The following is a 17,620-nucleotide window of genomic DNA, read 5'->3' on the forward strand; positions in this document are numbered from 1 at the left end:
AGTTTTCAGGAGTCCCCCCAGTGCTGGTGCCGGTCTCTGATCCAGCGCTGACTCCTCTCTCTTCCTGACACTTCCTGTCCCACGGAGTCTGTGCAGGTACACGCTGCCTCCATTGACTTACCTTGTTGTCTCTCCTCGTCTCCCGGCCATAGATCTTAACAACCGCCCCATGATCCTTTATGGCCGCGCGAGAACCGTCAGTCTGGAGACACAGGTACGTTTTAACCCTTTTGTAAACTTTTGTTTTTATGTTTTTGCATATATCTATTGCTTGCTAGCAGTAGATATATGCATAAATACACGAGGGTTCAATAATCCTTTAAGGCTTGACATGTTTGGTGTCTATTTAGCTGATGTGACCCCATTTGTTATACTTTACCAAACAAAAAGGGTAATAATAAATGTTTATCACCTCAGTGGTGATTAAATACCACTAAAAGAAAGCTCTATCTGTCCCCAAAAAATGGTTTTAAAATAATTTCAGTACAGCGTTGCATGACTAAATAAATGTCAGTCAAAGTACCACAGTGCAGAATACTGAAAAATGGCCTGGCCAGGAGTGTGCTTTTCCACCCTGGTCTTCAAGTGGTTAACTACATACAGCATGGTGTTATAACATTAAGGCTAGGTTCACACCTAAGCGACTGAGCTGGTGGGCTGTTTTTGCGTGGTTGTCCCGCGTTTCTGTTTTCCTTTCAAAACCACGTGGTTGTTGTGCGGTTTTCAATGCATAGAGATGCCTATAGGACCCAAACCACGTGACAACCGCCCAAAAATAGCTCCTGCGCCTTTCTTGTTTGACAGGCGATTCCTACCTTGCGACAAGTCTCAAAGGTGTGAACAGCTTGAATGCAAATTAGGGATGCTCCGATACCGGTTTTTCGGTATCGAGTACAAATAACCATATTGTTTTTCCGGTACTCGCCGATACGAATACCAATACCCGAAGTCCTATTAAGGAAGCCAGGCGGCGTGTAATGACTCACCACCTGGCTTCCTGATTAGCTGGGAAGCCGTGCGGCGTGTAAAGACTCGCCACCCAGCTTCCCGATTAGCAGGGAAGCCGTCTCCATGATCCCTCGTCACAAGGTGATGAGAAAGAATGGAGCCAGTTTTCTGGCCAATCTGGCTAATGACACGTTACCCGGCTTCTGATTGGTCGAGAAACTGGCCAATCAGGAAGCCGGGCAATGCATCATTACACGGCTCTCGTCCATGTACGCATTGCACTCCTGACCGCTCATCTATCAGAATAACATGGGTGCATCGGTAGTCGACGGATGGTCAACGTCTCAGTGATACAAAACAATATGGACACCGACACTCCAACCGCAGGTAGAATGCGTCTATATATTGGCGTACATGCAAAAGAAGTAGCAAAGCACACTCAGTGCTATGCTACTTCTTTTGCATGTACGTCAATATATAGACCCATTCTACTTGCTGATGGAGTGCCGGTGTCCATATTCTTTTTTATTACACGGCTCCCGGCTTCCTGATTGGCCGGGAAGCCGACTCCATGCTCCTTCGTCACATGAAGCCGACATCCCGGCAAATCAGGAAGCCAGGCAGCGTGTCATGACTCGCTGCCCGGCTTCCTGATACAGGAAGCGCAAATATCGGGCCAGACATCGGAGCATTTGGGCGAGTACTAGTACTGGCCCAAATACTCGCCATCGATACTGATACTAGTATCGGTATTGGTGCATCCCTAATGCAAATCTCTGTTTTGTGCGATATCGCACGGCTAAATCCGCACGATAAATCGCCTAAGTGTGAACCAGCCTTACAGATACCCTAAGAAATTCAGTTCTTTTGCAGAACACTGCAGTAGTTTACATATTTTTGTAAGTAGAAACTACAAGTGATCTCCCGGGTACTTTAACTACATCCAGCATGGTGTTATAATATTCACAGACATGTTAATAGATGTCGTTCTTTTACAGAACACTGCAATAGTGTACATATCTTTCAGCAATCTCCCAGGAACTTTAACCTATGTAGTAAAAACAATGTAAAGCAAAGTGTAGCAGCAGCAGTGTAGACGCCGCAGCCCGGAGCCCCTTTGTGAAATAGGAGCTGTATGGAAAGCATGGCATTCGCAGGACAAAGAGAAAGTTATCTTCTACCGGTAGATGGCGCTGCTCTAGTCAACAGATCCAACGTGTCTAATAAGTGAAAACACTCATACATACATATACACACACACACACGCACACACACGCACACTCTCCCTCCTCTCCCTCCTCCTCCTCTGAGCGGAGCACGGGGCAGCCATTCCGAGGGCTGGGGAGAGACACATTCCCTGCCAGGTCCCTTTTCCCCTGTGAACAGGAGAAGAGTCCGGCAAGTTGAAGAGATCATCCAGAGGAGGGAGAATTAGTAAAAGAGAGAGGGGCGCAGCGAGCAGAGGCCAAACTACTGAGAAGAATCCCTTCGCTACTTTGTTACCTGACTCGCACTGTGTGTGTGTTGCCACACTTGCTACACTTGTGCCTGCTGGAGGATTGTGCTACTACATGTGTGTGCAAACCACGAACGGATGCGAAGGGGAAAGGTGTTGCTGTTTGGTGTGAAATATTTCTCTGGCTGGTTCTTGCATCAGTACATGTTTTCTGCTCTTGGACATCCTACAAGCCTGGAGTTTCCTTGATGTGTGCAGTGCAATGGATGTGAGGTTTTATCCACCACCAGCACAGGCGACTGCATCTCCTGACACCCCCTGTTTGGGACCATCCCCCTGTTTGGACCCCTACTATTGTAACAAGGTGATTTCATGTGTTCTTTTTTTTTTTTTTAATTCCCTTGCTTGCTGTCTCTCCGCCCTGCTTCTTTTCCTATGCATGCACACAAAGCCATGCACTGTATCCCTACTAACATCGCTCCCTTTGCTGCAGATAACACCCTACTCCGCTTTAATTGCTTGACCTGGACTTTGCACTTGATGTGCTGGATGATCTGTTTAGGGGGGCAATGGGGCACACACGCTCTCCCATAAAATTAGGATAACTCCAGATTATAGATCTTTTCCTTCTACCTAATGAGCTGAGTTTCTCTATTGTGACATTTGCTCTGTGATCTCATTGACAGCATCCACTTTACATTTACTGCCTGCAGATAACTACAAGCATTTATTAGATATTGCTGCTTCTGCTACTGCTGCTTCTGCTGCTGTTGTCCAGTTAGGTTTTGGTGAGTTTTATGTGATGCTGGAACAAAAAAAAAACCTGTACAGTCACCTAGAATGTTATCCTTTGTGAGATTGTTGTACTTTACTACTGTGCAAGTGAGCATGTGGCTTGTGATGCTGTCAATCAAAAGCATTATGTTTATTACAGATGAGGGGTACAAGTTTTGCAGGGATCTAGGGGGTGTTCGGTACTGGCTTGCGGTGCCTAATGCATTTAATGGTCTCCCACTGCAAAGTGTGTTAAACATCCTGAGCCAACAGTCATTATTTATTACTATTATTATATCCATTGGCCAGGATGGCCACCATGGGATTTAAGTTGCTCAGAGTTTTGGAAGATTTCTTGACTGTGATCATATTGCTCTTTCTCTGTACAGTGGCAGCAGGAGAAGCAATGCATGAATTACACTCTGCTGCACTGATGTGATGAGGTTTGTGTGCATGAATAAAAATAGCTTGTTTAGCACAAAACAATTACATGACAAGGGCAGCTTTCCAGACTTACAACTGTGCCAGGGAAAGTGCTGTGTGGGACTTGCTAGTGCCTCACATTAAAAGTTTGGCATTGTTTGCTCTACAGTGGACTTGCTACTGTTCACTTGTTAACAGTTGTAATTAATGTCAATTAGGCAAGCATTTATTTTAACTTCATTTGAAATGACCAGTCATGTGCATCCCTTCTCCACTGCCTTATTATATTTAGCATGCAAAGTGTAGTGGCAATAGAATAATATTTGTACATCAATAACAGCTTACGTTTTGCATCAGATAACTTATGTATGAACACTGATAACGTGCAACGTTTAAATCATATACAGTAGCTGAACCTGCACAATGTATTTGTAGTAGTTGGCATCTACTGAACTGTACCTTTTTATTTAAGCATGATACATTAAGCATGGCCTGTGTCTGTTACCTGCATAGTAAATGCAACATATCTCTGTAAGCCTTTACGTTTACTACATAGTGCCTAAAGCATCTAAATGCTTTCCACTTTCAAAGGATTTGCTGAAATAACCTTACTAATCAAGGTTCTGTTAGTGCAAATGATTGTTGCAGCACACAGAGGTTAGCTGTTTTCATAACACACGTTAAATGAGAATACATCAGGAGACAGTGCAGGGTGCATTATGCTACATTTCAGTCTGGCAATGAGAAATATTTTTCATTTGTTTAGAAAATAGGCTTCTGTTATAATTGCTTTCATCACAAATGTACTTAAATGTAACAATATCCCAGTAATGTAATTGAGTTCAGTGACCTTACAGGCTGTAACAAGATATGTCATCAACATTAGAAAAGTCACTAATTACTATACCTCCAACACAGCACTTCAAGGAGAGCAGTTACATCATATCTGTAATTACAATCATTTCTTACATGCACCAGAAAACGGATTCAGCTTTATGTTTTAATGTCTCCGCTAGATTCCTACTCCATTAATGCAGTAGGTTATATGAAGAGGCTTTTGCCCTTGAGTAACAATTCATTTGTAGACATAGATCAGAAATGCTGGGACTGAAAAGCACTACACTGCATTAAATACAAAGCATAAACAGTTGGACTACATCAGGAATGGATTTTATTTTGTTGTATTGTGTTTAGTTTACCGTTTTCAGTGTTGTTGTTTTTTTATGTTGCTTTGTATACAGCTGGTTATTAATATTGGGCGTTTTTTATTTTGAAACGTTTGTATTTGGAGTACATTATGCTGTAAAAGAAAATGTTTTTCTATATATAGAAATAAAATGTGCTGACATTCACTGGGGATAGTTTCTAGCTTGTTATAACCCTTTTTCATGCACATTGTTTGTGATGACCTCAATCTTGCTGTGCTCTGCATTACTCCTGCTTAAGCTTCTAGTAATTATTAAGCAAATGAAAGTCAGATTATTGCAGTTGTGCAGTGAATGTGCTGGTACTGGTTGGTTAGTGTTTCAAAGAGCAGGAGATGTGATAGCAACGTGGACAAACTCATTGAGACGCCTATCTTGTAATGCTTGTAGCTTGAGGGATAGCTACCTATGAGACATTTGTCCAGCTATCAAATAGCCGCCACTAATCAATAAATGGCTTCTTTAAATATTACGTTGTGCAGCCGAAGCTAACAGTACATCTAAAACGGGAATTGACAAAGGCAAGAGACAAATTTAGATAGATGCCACTGTTATGGTGAAACATATTTGATCTAGCTAGATTGCTCTTGGCTCTTTTACCATATATAATGAGTGTGATGTGCAAGACTTTGGTACACTGTATTTGTGCAGTGTTGTTCTGTATTATGAAACATCTACTACCATAAAAATGATAGCAGTATAATGATATTTTGACACTTCTAGCAGATGTTAGTCTCTCCGATGAGAGGGAGCCTGACCCCTGCTATCAGTAGGAGAGAAAATAATGGTCTACACCGCTCCCTATGGTGAGCCTCAAAGAAATGTACACTAGATTTCGTGAGCTAAGCTCCTTCAGGAGAAAATGAAGTCTACAGCCCCTTCACTTTCGACTCATACAGATATTTTACCTCTCAGGGTAATGAAAGCATGTGGAGATGTGTTTAAAGATTACATTGCCAGAAGAGCTTGCCCCTACAAGTTGGCATTTACACTTATTGTTAAGCAACATATGCAATTATTACATATTCATCTCTTATAAGTGATCATGCTTACTGTCCTGGCTGCACTGCATCTTGGTATTAGAGATTGTATTACATTCTAAGCTCTGGGGTTTTTTTTGTTGTTATTTTAAGGCTTCCATCACAGCTTACAATGTTTTAGATATTTTTTCCATATCTTTCCAAAACATGCCATTATGCTGTCAGAGATGACTTGTATTTAAGATATTACCTTTCATAGATGAATGGACTGAATGCGCAAACATAAAATCGTCGAACGTTTCTGCTCTTCACTTTCACTGCATTAATGGCTATGTATGGTTACAAAGAGTCATTATTTTCAATTGCCCACAAATAACTGTTTTTTTTAAATCTGTTCATGGAATTTTCAATTTAATAAACTGCTATTGATTCAGTGGTATGTGGAATTGGGCAAATTAGGTGCCACAGGTTTTCTTTTCTTGAAGTTCATTGAAATGTATTTTTGCTTTTTGAAAGTATCTCTAAATATTGGGGTTTGAACAATGCAGGGGCTATTTAACCTGTAGGTTCTCACACACTATCTAGATTGGCAACCACTTGTATGTTTAGCTGCCGGAAATTGTTTGGAGATTGTTGCAGATTGTCATAAGACGCATTGGGAAGAGTTAGAACAAACTATAGGAAAAATATTCCAGTCTGCGAAGACCATTAAACATTTCTGTGATGCAGTTAAATTTTGAAATGATGACAATGTACAAGATCCACATGATGTACAAAAATTGAATCACTCTCAGGAGATTCAATAATGAAGGTGTTCAATTGAAAATCAGTTGTGTAGCCTAAGGCCAGCAATAGACAGCAGACTTGATAGGCAGGTACATTATAAATCTTAGCCCACAAAGCAAGTTCTGCTACTCTCATTGCCATTACATGTCATAGTCAAAGAAAAAGTTCACACAACAAATAATACATTTTGTATAGAACTGAAGCATCTTATTACATGATTAATAAATGAGGCTACACTGGGCTTACAGATAGGGTGGATCTAGCACCATGGCATACATAAACCTTTATATTTACTGTATCACATTTGAGATAATCGAGAAGAAAGGGAATTCATAAGATGCCAGGAAAAGTGAAAGCCGTTATGTAGGTAGGCCAGGTCCACTGAATAACATTTTTTTACATGCACAAATCTCATGATGACTGAAACATACCTTGAACTGATTATCAGCTACAGCTCTTTTTTTTAACATGCTTGCAGAATTGTTGAGCACATGTAATTGTTGGAAGTGCTAATTATTACTGGCAGATATGTTCAATGTGTCAGGAGGCTTCTGTGTTCCCATGGAAAAAGGAATCATTCTGACGCCAAAAGGTGCCTGGTAGCCTGGTAGAAAAGTTCCATGATCACTTAAAAGGTGTATATATTTCTACATCCCATCATTTGCCCTGCTAGGATGAGCCTGAGGTTGAATGAAGATGGACAGATATCACTCTGAGAACTACAGATGGGGAGACATATACCCATCCTCTCACTTGCTGGGACTTTCCAATGATTTTAGTCAAATTCAGCCAGTGGGCAGCAGCAGTGCACATTTGCAACAGATTAAAGTTTCTGGCTATACCAAAAAACCCAGCAAATTCTGCAATTAGAAGTGGTCATTATCATTTCTTATGTATACGCCTAAATGGACCATTTCTCCCATTGGATTCTCAGCTGAGGCAGGAATCAGGTCGATTATGGCCAGTGCAAGATCTGTTTTAAGGATAGTAAAGCGGAACAAACAATGAAAGAAATCTGACCCAGTTTTACAAAATTTCAGTGAAAACGTTATAGCTTATTATACTGATATAGGTAGGAAATGGAGGTTCAGCACAGGTGCAGTCTTCAGCTTCTTCTCATATGCTTATTTGCCAAGTGTGAAATGAGTACACCTCATTACCCTATGAACAATAGTTTGTTAAATAAAATAAGTTAAAGTAAAATAGCTGCATACTTGTGCCTGCATTTTTATTATAAATGTACTGCATGACAGAAAATGGTTCACATCAAATTGCAGACTTCTGATATTTTAAACCAAGCTTGCAGCACAGTTTTCTTGCTCAGGGCCATGCTACAGTTGTCCTGGAAATATATATACTGGATTATGTAAGGGAATGAAATGCAGCATCCACCCTTGCTGGGAACTGGGGTAGCTGGAGTTTTTATCTTTAGTGCAAGGATTTCTGGAGCTGAGCGGAAAGGACAAATACATCAAGAGGGTACAACCAATATGTGAAATTGTTATAATCATCTCTAAATGTTTTTAGGGCCATGCTTAACACAAATAGAATTATTCTGATATGATCAGACTGGACAAGGTTTCAATTTTCTCCAGAATGGGTTGGCAAAGATAGTGACCACTTACTTACCCCTACCTAGTTGCCTCAAAACCTTGTTGTGATCCTGGCTTTCTCATCTCTTCTCTCCTTCTTGCAATATTAGAGTCTACATAGTATTTGTTTTTATCAACTAGAAGAGATTTTCTTGTCTGTTAGTTCTACATTAGATGAACCATTTAGATGCATAGTAGGTATTACTAATATTGAGGAAATCCTGGTTTCCATGATGCACCAAGGTGAGTTTTACTACTTACACATCCCTCTAGGTTGTGCAAATTGTCTGGGACTCTCGGTGTAGAAAACTTTCTTTAGAGAATAAACCCTGCTGGATTCTCCATAGTTATATACAAAGAACCACCTGACATTACACAGATCAGTATAACACTAAGCAAAGCCTATCATGTAATCATATATATGAAACATATAATCAGTTCACTCAAGTTAAATAATCTACCTTAGGCATGTTTACGTTATGTGTGGATTTGGCAATTTAGAATGGTGTTCCCTAGGTAATAGGACAGCACAAGAGAATATCTCCCTTTAAGAGGACTTGATTTTTCCATTAAGGATGTCCAAATCAAGCCCAGTTTTATATTTTAGGTTGCATATTGTTTGCTTTCATCAGTGCATAATGTGATATGTCTGCTGCTGCTACATATATTAAGACACATGTGTTTGATAAGCAAACTGTGCATGATGTTTGAACTATGGCAAAAGATAATCGTAGAACAGCAATGTTGAAGAATACGTTGAGTGACTATGCTGAAAGTTTCCATTTAGTTTCTCATTTTCCATTTTCACAATACATGAAAGTTTTTATAATATGCATATTAATAATCATGTTAGAAAAATATCCTAATCCATAGTTCACATACAGTATGTATTCCATTAAATATTCTTATTTTGCAGCTATCTAAAATATTTCCTTACACTGAATTGCTACATACCATGGACCATAAAATGCAAGGTCTGCATTAGCTAAAATTGCTACCTAACATTACTTGAAAAAGGAGCCTGTAAAGAAAAAAGTTTGATTATCAACATACCTTAACCCACGCTCTCTAGGGGAGTGTGACATCACACTACTTCCAGTAAGATTCCGGGAAATGCTGAGCAGCCCAAGTCTCACAATAAGACATTCTTGCACTGTACTAGTTTGTCTTTGTGCAAGATTTGCAGTACTAATCATTCCCCAGGAAGCTCAGTGGGAGAGTAGTGATGTAACCCTGCAACCTATAAGACTGTGATGAGGTAAGTATGTATTTTACTTTTTTCTTTACAGGTCCATTTTTGAAGTTCTATTAGGCAGTGATTTTTATAGCGGGAGGGGGTCCAGATGTAATAAGTGAACCCTGCATAGGCTTCATTAGAGTATTGATGTTTACCAGTAGTCCCAAGAGCAGTAGACAGAATAGATGCATGGTCTAAGCAGAACGGCGGGCTCTAAAAAGTATTGTCATCTTCCTTAAGCTTTCCATCCGTAGTGTATTGCAGGGGATGGGTGAATGTCTTAAGTATGTGTTTTATGTTATGTGTAAAACAGTTTTAATAAATACGTTTCATCTTTTTGTTTTGCTGTTTGACTGGAAATGTCCTTTAATAGATGGACAACTATTAACTAATGAGACACACATGCACACAAAAATTGCTTTTTTTTTGTTAACTGGATCTATATGAAGAAAATAGCGTTGTTTTCATTCTGATAAAATAATTTCCTTGGAATAATAGAATCATAACGCAGTCAGAGTTCCCTTTATATCTAGTAACCAGAGTGTACAAACATTAAACATGCACATTGTTTTATGTATTTTGTCAATGACTCTGAATGCTTGTCATACTTACATTCTGATTATAAGAAAGGCTTTTTTAAGTCTTTGACACTCACATATTAAGGTGTGTTTATACAATTAGATGAAGACAGAAATGTCATAAGGCAAAAGATGTCTTTTTTTTTTTAATAGGTCAATTCTCTAAAGAGTCACGAGGTATCTGGGGACCCACAGCAGGATAGGATTTCTATCATAGACAGAATTGTAAAACGTATGATAAATTAGAGTAAGCATCATTAGGGATCTTGTAATAGGCACATTTTTGCAGAAAGATTTGTAGTGATTTATTATCTCATTTCATGGACTGTGTACCACTTGAATGGCTATCACTGATGTGCTATTACTGTAGCAATTGTAAGCCCAATTTACACAATCGAAATCAATGTCCAGAGAAATTACATAGAGACTCTTCCACATTTGGCTGTGAAAACAGCAAATTAAAGTTCGACTGTTGCTGTAAATGACTACGGTTTGCTTAAAGCTAATCTCCCGGACAAGCAGATATTGTCTAAATACAAAAGGCATGTGTATTTTTACTTGAATCTTGGTGTGCTTTGTGTATTTCTTCCAGATCTATGCAGTGTGAAACTTTTATGCATGAGCTTCCTGTCATACAGACCGGTAACTGCTGCCCTCTCTGTTTGTGCGGGGTGATTGGCTTTGTATTCACCTTCCTATAGTTTTCGGCAGGAAGCTGGTAGTGGGTGGAGTCTGCTGGGTATCTTCCACCGCTCTCCTCTCTGCACAGGCTACGTGCGACTCGGTGATGATTTCACAGTTAATTTTACATGGTAATAAGTAATAACTAGGTTTTATATCTGGCGCACACAAAGTGGATTTATATCCATTGTTGCAATTAAGGAAAATATTAAATGAAAGTGTTTGTGCTCGGAGTTCAGCTTTAAATAATATCAAAAGAAAAAAGCAAGGCTTTAGAAAGTCTGATAACATCAAAACATGTAACTTCAGAAGGGGATCCATGCACAGATTCCCTTATTATCAGAAAGGATATCACTATTGTGCCCATTCCATTTTTTACTCCATCTTGCAATGGAGGAAAAAACTGAAATTATCGGACTGATGTTGTCATATTGAAGGTTAAAGGTTGGTAAATAAGGTAAACATATGTTCACTTTGAATACTCAATCATGTGCAGGGAACATTTTTAGAAAAATGTGTTTTATTAACATTCAGCTATCAAAGTGAACATAAACTTTACTAAGTGATCAGAGGTTGAATGAATCAACCTCATGTAGATGCACTGCCCATGGTTCATGAAATAAAAAAAACAGTTTGTGGCCACACCTCTTATTCAGTATGTAATAGTTGAGTAAATCTTAATGAAAGAACATACTATTCTGCTTTCATCTTTCCTATACTTCATCAGTCATGATAGCACACTTGCTCTGCCTAGCCATCCACTCCTCCATCTTCCGCTAGGTGCTCAAATTTCATTTTTTTTTGCTGGCAGTATAGGAGGTTCTGTCAGCCTAATGCCAGAACCAGCTGCTGTGGAGCATGCAGATATACAACAGTATATATATTTTTAGGGCTGCAACAACTAATCGACATAATCGATTATAATCGATTATTGAAAAAGTTGTCAACTTTTTCAATAATCGATTAATCGGCTTCCGATCAGTTGGCCCTGTTCACGGGTCCACAAACGCTGCAGTGATATTCTGCACTGCCCTGTATAGAGGACTACAAATCCCAGCAATAATACATTATACAGCGCAATGCAGAATACCGCCAGCTATAATGTACTATTGCTGGGATTTGTTGTAGTCCTCTATAGCTGGTGGTATTCTGCATTGTGCTGTATAATGTACTATTGCTGGGATTTATAGTCCTCTATAGCCGATGCCATTCTGCATTCATTGCTGTATAATTTTACACTTTCCATTTCACTATATTGCACACCACACCATTTTTTTACTTCCACCGCTCCAAGCTTGCTCCTGTGATGGACTACAACCTCGATACAAACTAGTAGTCCATCACTGGAGCCATTTTTTAAAATGTATTTTATTGTTTATCCGATTAACCGATTAATCGAACTCAATAATCGGCTAACTAATCGATTTTGAAAATAATCGTTAGCTGCAGCTCTATATATTTTGTCTTCTCCACAATGTATTCCTTGAGTACAGTCTTTATTCTCATCAGTATATATGTTCTAATTAAGGGGACACTTCTAAACCTCTGAAATACATTGGATTTTTATGGGGACAATGTTGTCCCTTTAATGAGGCAGCCTGAGGCTTTTGCCTCAGGTGGCATCTCTTTGAGTCACATGGGGGGTGGAGGGCAGAGTGGCATGGCCGCTCTGCCGCACAATGTGCCACTCCCTTTCCGGCCAGAGCGTCCCAGCGTTGCACATCATGTGTTAGAGCCATACACATCTGCCCGCCTAGCTCTTAGCAACTAGGAATGGCCAGCATCCCACCTAGCTCCTGCCAAGTGACATCACTAGTTGCCAGAAACTGGACGGACTCCGGCCAGAGCAATACCTATTCCCCGCCCACCCAACCCCCCTTTCCCCGCTGGCCTGAACATCCATCTCGCATTACCCCCCACCCCTGCCCCCCAGAGACCCACCGGCTCACTCTCATGTTGGCTGTGGCTGCTTGCACTACAGTAGGGTGGGAAAATGCTGTGGGCCTTGCCACTGCTGATTCGCAAGCCTGGCCACACCTAGTCCTCTAGTGATAAGCAACAAGATTGTACATCTGAACATTGAACATCTGCTTTGATTCTTAACAATGTAAAGAACTCAAAAAAGTTAGAAGCCCACTGTCATTTTTAGTTACATTGAATATATGGCTCCCAGAATTGGTCCAGTAAAAAAAAAAAAGTATTTTATTTAAACTAATATGTATGCTACAAATTTAGGGGCTAGAATTGTAGTCACGTGCCATATATAAAAAAAAAACAACATACCGTATATACTCGAGTATAAGCCGAGATTTTCAGCCCATTTTTTTGGGTGAAAAGTGCCCCATTTTATTATTGGAAATTAAATCACACATGATATGTTTCGTTATTCTTCTTGACAGCTTTTCAGAAGAACTCAGAATAGCTGTAGGGTAGCTTTTTAGGCTGAAGTCATTTTGTTAGGAAGCTTAGAACATGGATTCATTGAAAAGGAAGAGGAAGATTTTTTTAACTATAGCTGATTCCCTGATGATTCCTCTGCTATGTTTCTCCTTTTGAATTGCTCCATAATACAAGCTTATCCTTACCCGATTTATAGTACTTTGTAAAGAACTATTTTGAGAACAAAGTATGTCATAAAAAGTGTCAGTGTCCATCTGTAATAACAGTGTTGGTATTTATAAGTACTTTTTGACATGTGGTCTGAAAAGTTTGAAAGTAGAAGAGAATGATACCAAACTTTTTGAATGATCATAAAACATTTTAGATAATTAAGGTGAACCTGACCTGTCCTAATTGTTTCTTAGGCAACAACAGTGCTAAAGTGCAGGCAGCTTGTGGTGGTTAGTCTTTACCATATCAGCCCTTTTGACTCTGTGGAGCCCTGTGGATCTAAGGCTGGGTTCACACCTAGGCGTATCGAATATGCGCGTTTGTCGCGCGTTTGTACCGCGATTCGCTGTAAAAAAAATGCGACAAACGCGCGTTTCCGAGGGCTACCTGGATGTATCGCAATGGATACATGTGACAAATACGCCCCAAAGAAGCTCCTGCACTTCTTTGGGCGTAGGGCATTTTGCAGCGCGTTGCTACGCGCTGTAAAACGCCCAGGTGGGAACCATGCCCATAGGCAATCATTGGCTTTCACATGTTGAGCGTTTTACAGAGCGTAGGAACGCGCTGTAAAACGCCCAGGTGTGAATTGTTTTCTATGCTCCCTGTTTCTATGCTCCCTGTTTACATCACAGTGCTGCATTGAGGTGGGTTGTGATGAGTTGCATAAACATGCAGGCATATGGCAATGCTCTGCAGTGCATAGACTTATATGAACTGTCATTTTGTGACACATTGTGATGTGTTGTAAATGAGCATGGCAACACCCCTTACTGCCCCTACACAGTGCACACTGGCACACGCAAGCTAGAGTGTGAACGAGCCCTCAAACATTTTTTCTTTCCTTAAGTTTCTGTAAATGTTTTCCATCGCTGACCATACTGTCACAAATGATGTCACAAAGTGTATATTGCCATTGCACCAAATTGCATGCACTGCAGCTTGTGAAAAACAGATATGTGATGCACAAAGCAGGTAGAGCAAGCTATGTATGCAGATTTGTCTGCATTTGTAAATGACCCTTATGGCTATTCACAACTTGCCCAGCTCTTGATTTTTCCCAAGTGTTTACAGGCCGGATAATTAGTAATATTTCCTTTTTAAACATATTTACATATGGTATTTGAAAACTGCCATGCAAATCATATTACCCATGTTTATAGCAACATAAAATACTTTCATTCCTTTCAGCCATGACTGGCTGATTTAATATATCTTGTACGTGGTTTGAGTTAAGCTGTTTAAATCAATATTGAATTATGTCAGATGGGTTCATAAAAGTCTGTTTTAATGGCCTCAGCTGTTCTTCAATATGATTTTTGTTTAATGTACAGTATTATAATTTCTAGTCATTGAGCTTCCAAGGACTCTTTTTGATCCAATGTTTGATTTGCTTCCCTTGCCCACAATATTAAGAGCTTCTCTTTTCCAAAACCGTTAGTGATCTTGGCGAGTTGAAGTATTATGATGGAGAGAGCAAAAGACTTTTCTGCAGAGAAAGCTCCATTTATGATATATCAAAACAAGCTAATTATCGATATGTATGCCACATCAAGCTAAGGGAATCTATCAAAATCTTTCAGCTTTTGGATCAGAGAATTTGCAGACTGTCCTGCTAACTAGCTATTGGTAGGGACATTTAAAAAGCACAGCATGATTGTGTTTATGCAACTAAGCTCCTGAAACTGTTATTTGCATCTCAGAACCTTGGCTGGGATCCTAAAAAAGGCTTTAGAAGGAGAGTCTGCTGTGGTTTTTTATTGATATTTTAAGTATTTGATCAAGGATATCATAGTAACAACTGGTTGTGCTCAGTCTAACTGTGTAGCCTATGTGTCAGTACTGTGAGCTATTTTTTAAATATATAAAAAATATATCCAATATATAGATGGTGAGAAACCCGAAGGGAAGAAAAAAAACAAATGTTTCCATGTTATTCTTTTTGGGTTTTTTTTTCCAGTTGTTGATTTAGGGGATTACAGCCTAATGCATTATTTAAACCTTGGTCTGGTTTCACCCCTCAGAAAACCTTGAATGCAAAATGATGACATTCTTTACACAAAAAAGAATATATTTCACCATTTGACAGATGCAGTCATGACCATTATTAATAAAAACCTCTTCACAGTGGAGGCTTAATATCAAAGCTAATGATTTATTTTATGTTAATGACTTTCTGCTAGAGCATAAAAGACTATTCATAATGGACTTTTCAGTACTCTGTTCAGTTACTAAGGCTAATGGGGTAATCTTTTCTTTGCCAGATTTGAGCTTTTGAAGTAAATCATGCTGTTACTTTTATAAGCTTAATTCTCGAAATTTATTGCAAAAATCTAATTTTAAAGAGCTGGTTGTAGAATTAATTATGAAAGAACAAAAAAAGAAAATGCTACTGCATATTAAATAAGCAGCATTAAAGTATGAAAAATTCAAATTACAATTAGAAAAACATACAATTCTTTATCAGAATGTTCAAATCTCCTGGGATTGATCTACTCTGCAGCATTCTAATTTAGTTGCATGTTTTATCAGCAGACTAGTTAAATCTAGTATTAGAGTTAATTACAAAGAACACAATACAGCAACAATAAATAATTTGTCTAGTAAAGTTCACATCATGTGCTAATCATGACTCCTGGTTAATAAATGTCTTCTATCTCTCTCCCCTGATGCCCATAAAGGCCTGTTATATACATGGCATCAGTTCAGGTACAGCTGCTGCATGTTAATAATGCATTATAGTCCTGCTAATAAACACAACAAAGGTTATCACCTTAGAAAGACTGCACCACCTACATTCATTTCTCTAGGTTTGCTGCATTATTCACATGATGTGCTCTCAGTAGCTACAGAACTATTAGTGGCTGATGAAGACAATTAATACAAATTTCATGCAAGCATGGCCTTGTAAACACAATTATATTTAACCTTGCAAGAAATGAGCAATTCATTGGTTATGACTGGTTTATTTAGCAACATAGACATCTTATTGTACAGTACTTATATCTTTATTCACATTTATTAGCGTAAAGAGGGTCTAATCTAGTTGTGTTTTAATGGGCCAGATATTACATCAATAGAGTTCACAGGTATGCTACACTTTCCCCATGAGGATTTTATTCATCTCTTAACCTGAATGTTTCATAAAAGAAAATTGTAGGCTAAACAAAAACTGTTTCTATTTTTATGAAGGTACATACATGCTACATACATTTTATTTATATTTCTACAGAGGAGAATGCTGCTAATATGCAAACTGAATAATTTATTGACTGTGCCCATACTGCTTTAGGACCACTGGGGGCCATGCTGTAACTGTGTCCTCTTCTCTATAATATGATGAAGAGAAGGGGAGGCTCCTAGTGTTTTAAATTAGTTCACTTGTGTATGGGGTTTGTATGAGACAATGGTGCAAAAAGGGGTGAAAGAAAGTCCACAACTAGGCACATTTACAAGAAAAGTATCTCTAAATGCACAACACCAAACCATGAACATGACATGTTGTGGCAGATAATCACCAGAACCAGAACTTTGCTGCATGGTCTAATGAATCTTGATTTTTCATGTGAATGGGTCAATGTACACAGAATGAATGTTTTGGGGCCAGGCATATGGGCTGTTCAGAGCCTGGAAGCCAAGTATGCAGGTTTATTTGCCGAGAAAATGTCCCCAGTATGGAATAGTAGCTGTCATCCCAGAAAGTCCTTTGCAGAAATGCAGTTTTTATCCAAAGATCGTCAGTATACATCTGCAGAGTTCCAAACTACGCGCAATTGTTTCCTAATTATATCTATTATCTGTATACATCAGTAGACTAGGAGAGAAATATGCCATTAAGGATCTTCAGGTGAGGGTTGCGGTGCTTTCATTTTTTATTTTTTTATGAAACGGTACCTCTTCGGCATAATAGATGGTCCAATGGATAACTGTTGAGATCTCTCAGCAACTCTGTTATTTAAACTGCTTTTAGGAATTGTAGAAAGAGAACTGAAGAATTTGTTGCTAATCTTGTCACCAGAGAGTGAGAATAACATGAACTTCAGTGAACATTGGTCACCCAAGGTATATGGAGGGGAGATTAACTGTAAAAAAAAAATGTAGTAAGCACAAAGTTTTCTATTTGTTGTCTGAAAGCCTACCAGACAAATGTATATTTTTTCTATACAAATGCAAATACATGGTTTGGGGAGATAAGGATTAAATCATGAAATGGAACTGTCTGTGCAAATCCGTACTGCCAGCAGTTATTTTTCTGTCAATCAGAATAGCAATGGATAGCATTAATGATCTTCAGAACAATGAGGAATTGTCATACACTCTGTTTTTAAAAAAACATGATGACCTTGCATA

At 39.0% G+C, this 17,620-nt stretch overlaps 1 protein-coding gene across 1 annotated transcript in view; it reads left to right on the forward strand.

Moving 5' to 3' along the window:
- The first annotated feature begins 2,545 nt into the window (after positions 1-2,545).
- The window catches only part of TOX (thymocyte selection associated high mobility group box), a 214,255-nt gene continuing 199,180 nt past the window's right edge, over positions 2,546-17,620 (forward strand). The window contains exon 1 of the mRNA XM_018564196.1: positions 2,546-2,768. Coding sequence (XP_018419698.1) covers positions 2,667-2,768 — 102 coding nt within the window. The 5' untranslated portion in view covers positions 2,546-2,666. The remainder of the gene's footprint in view (positions 2,769-17,620) is intronic.

The sequence above is a fragment of the Nanorana parkeri genome, unplaced genomic scaffold, assembly GCF_000935625.1.
Source record: "Nanorana parkeri isolate BGI_ZX_2015 unplaced genomic scaffold, ASM93562v1 scaffold732, whole genome shotgun sequence".
NCBI classification, from domain to species: domain Eukaryota; kingdom Metazoa; phylum Chordata; class Amphibia; order Anura; family Dicroglossidae; genus Nanorana; species Nanorana parkeri.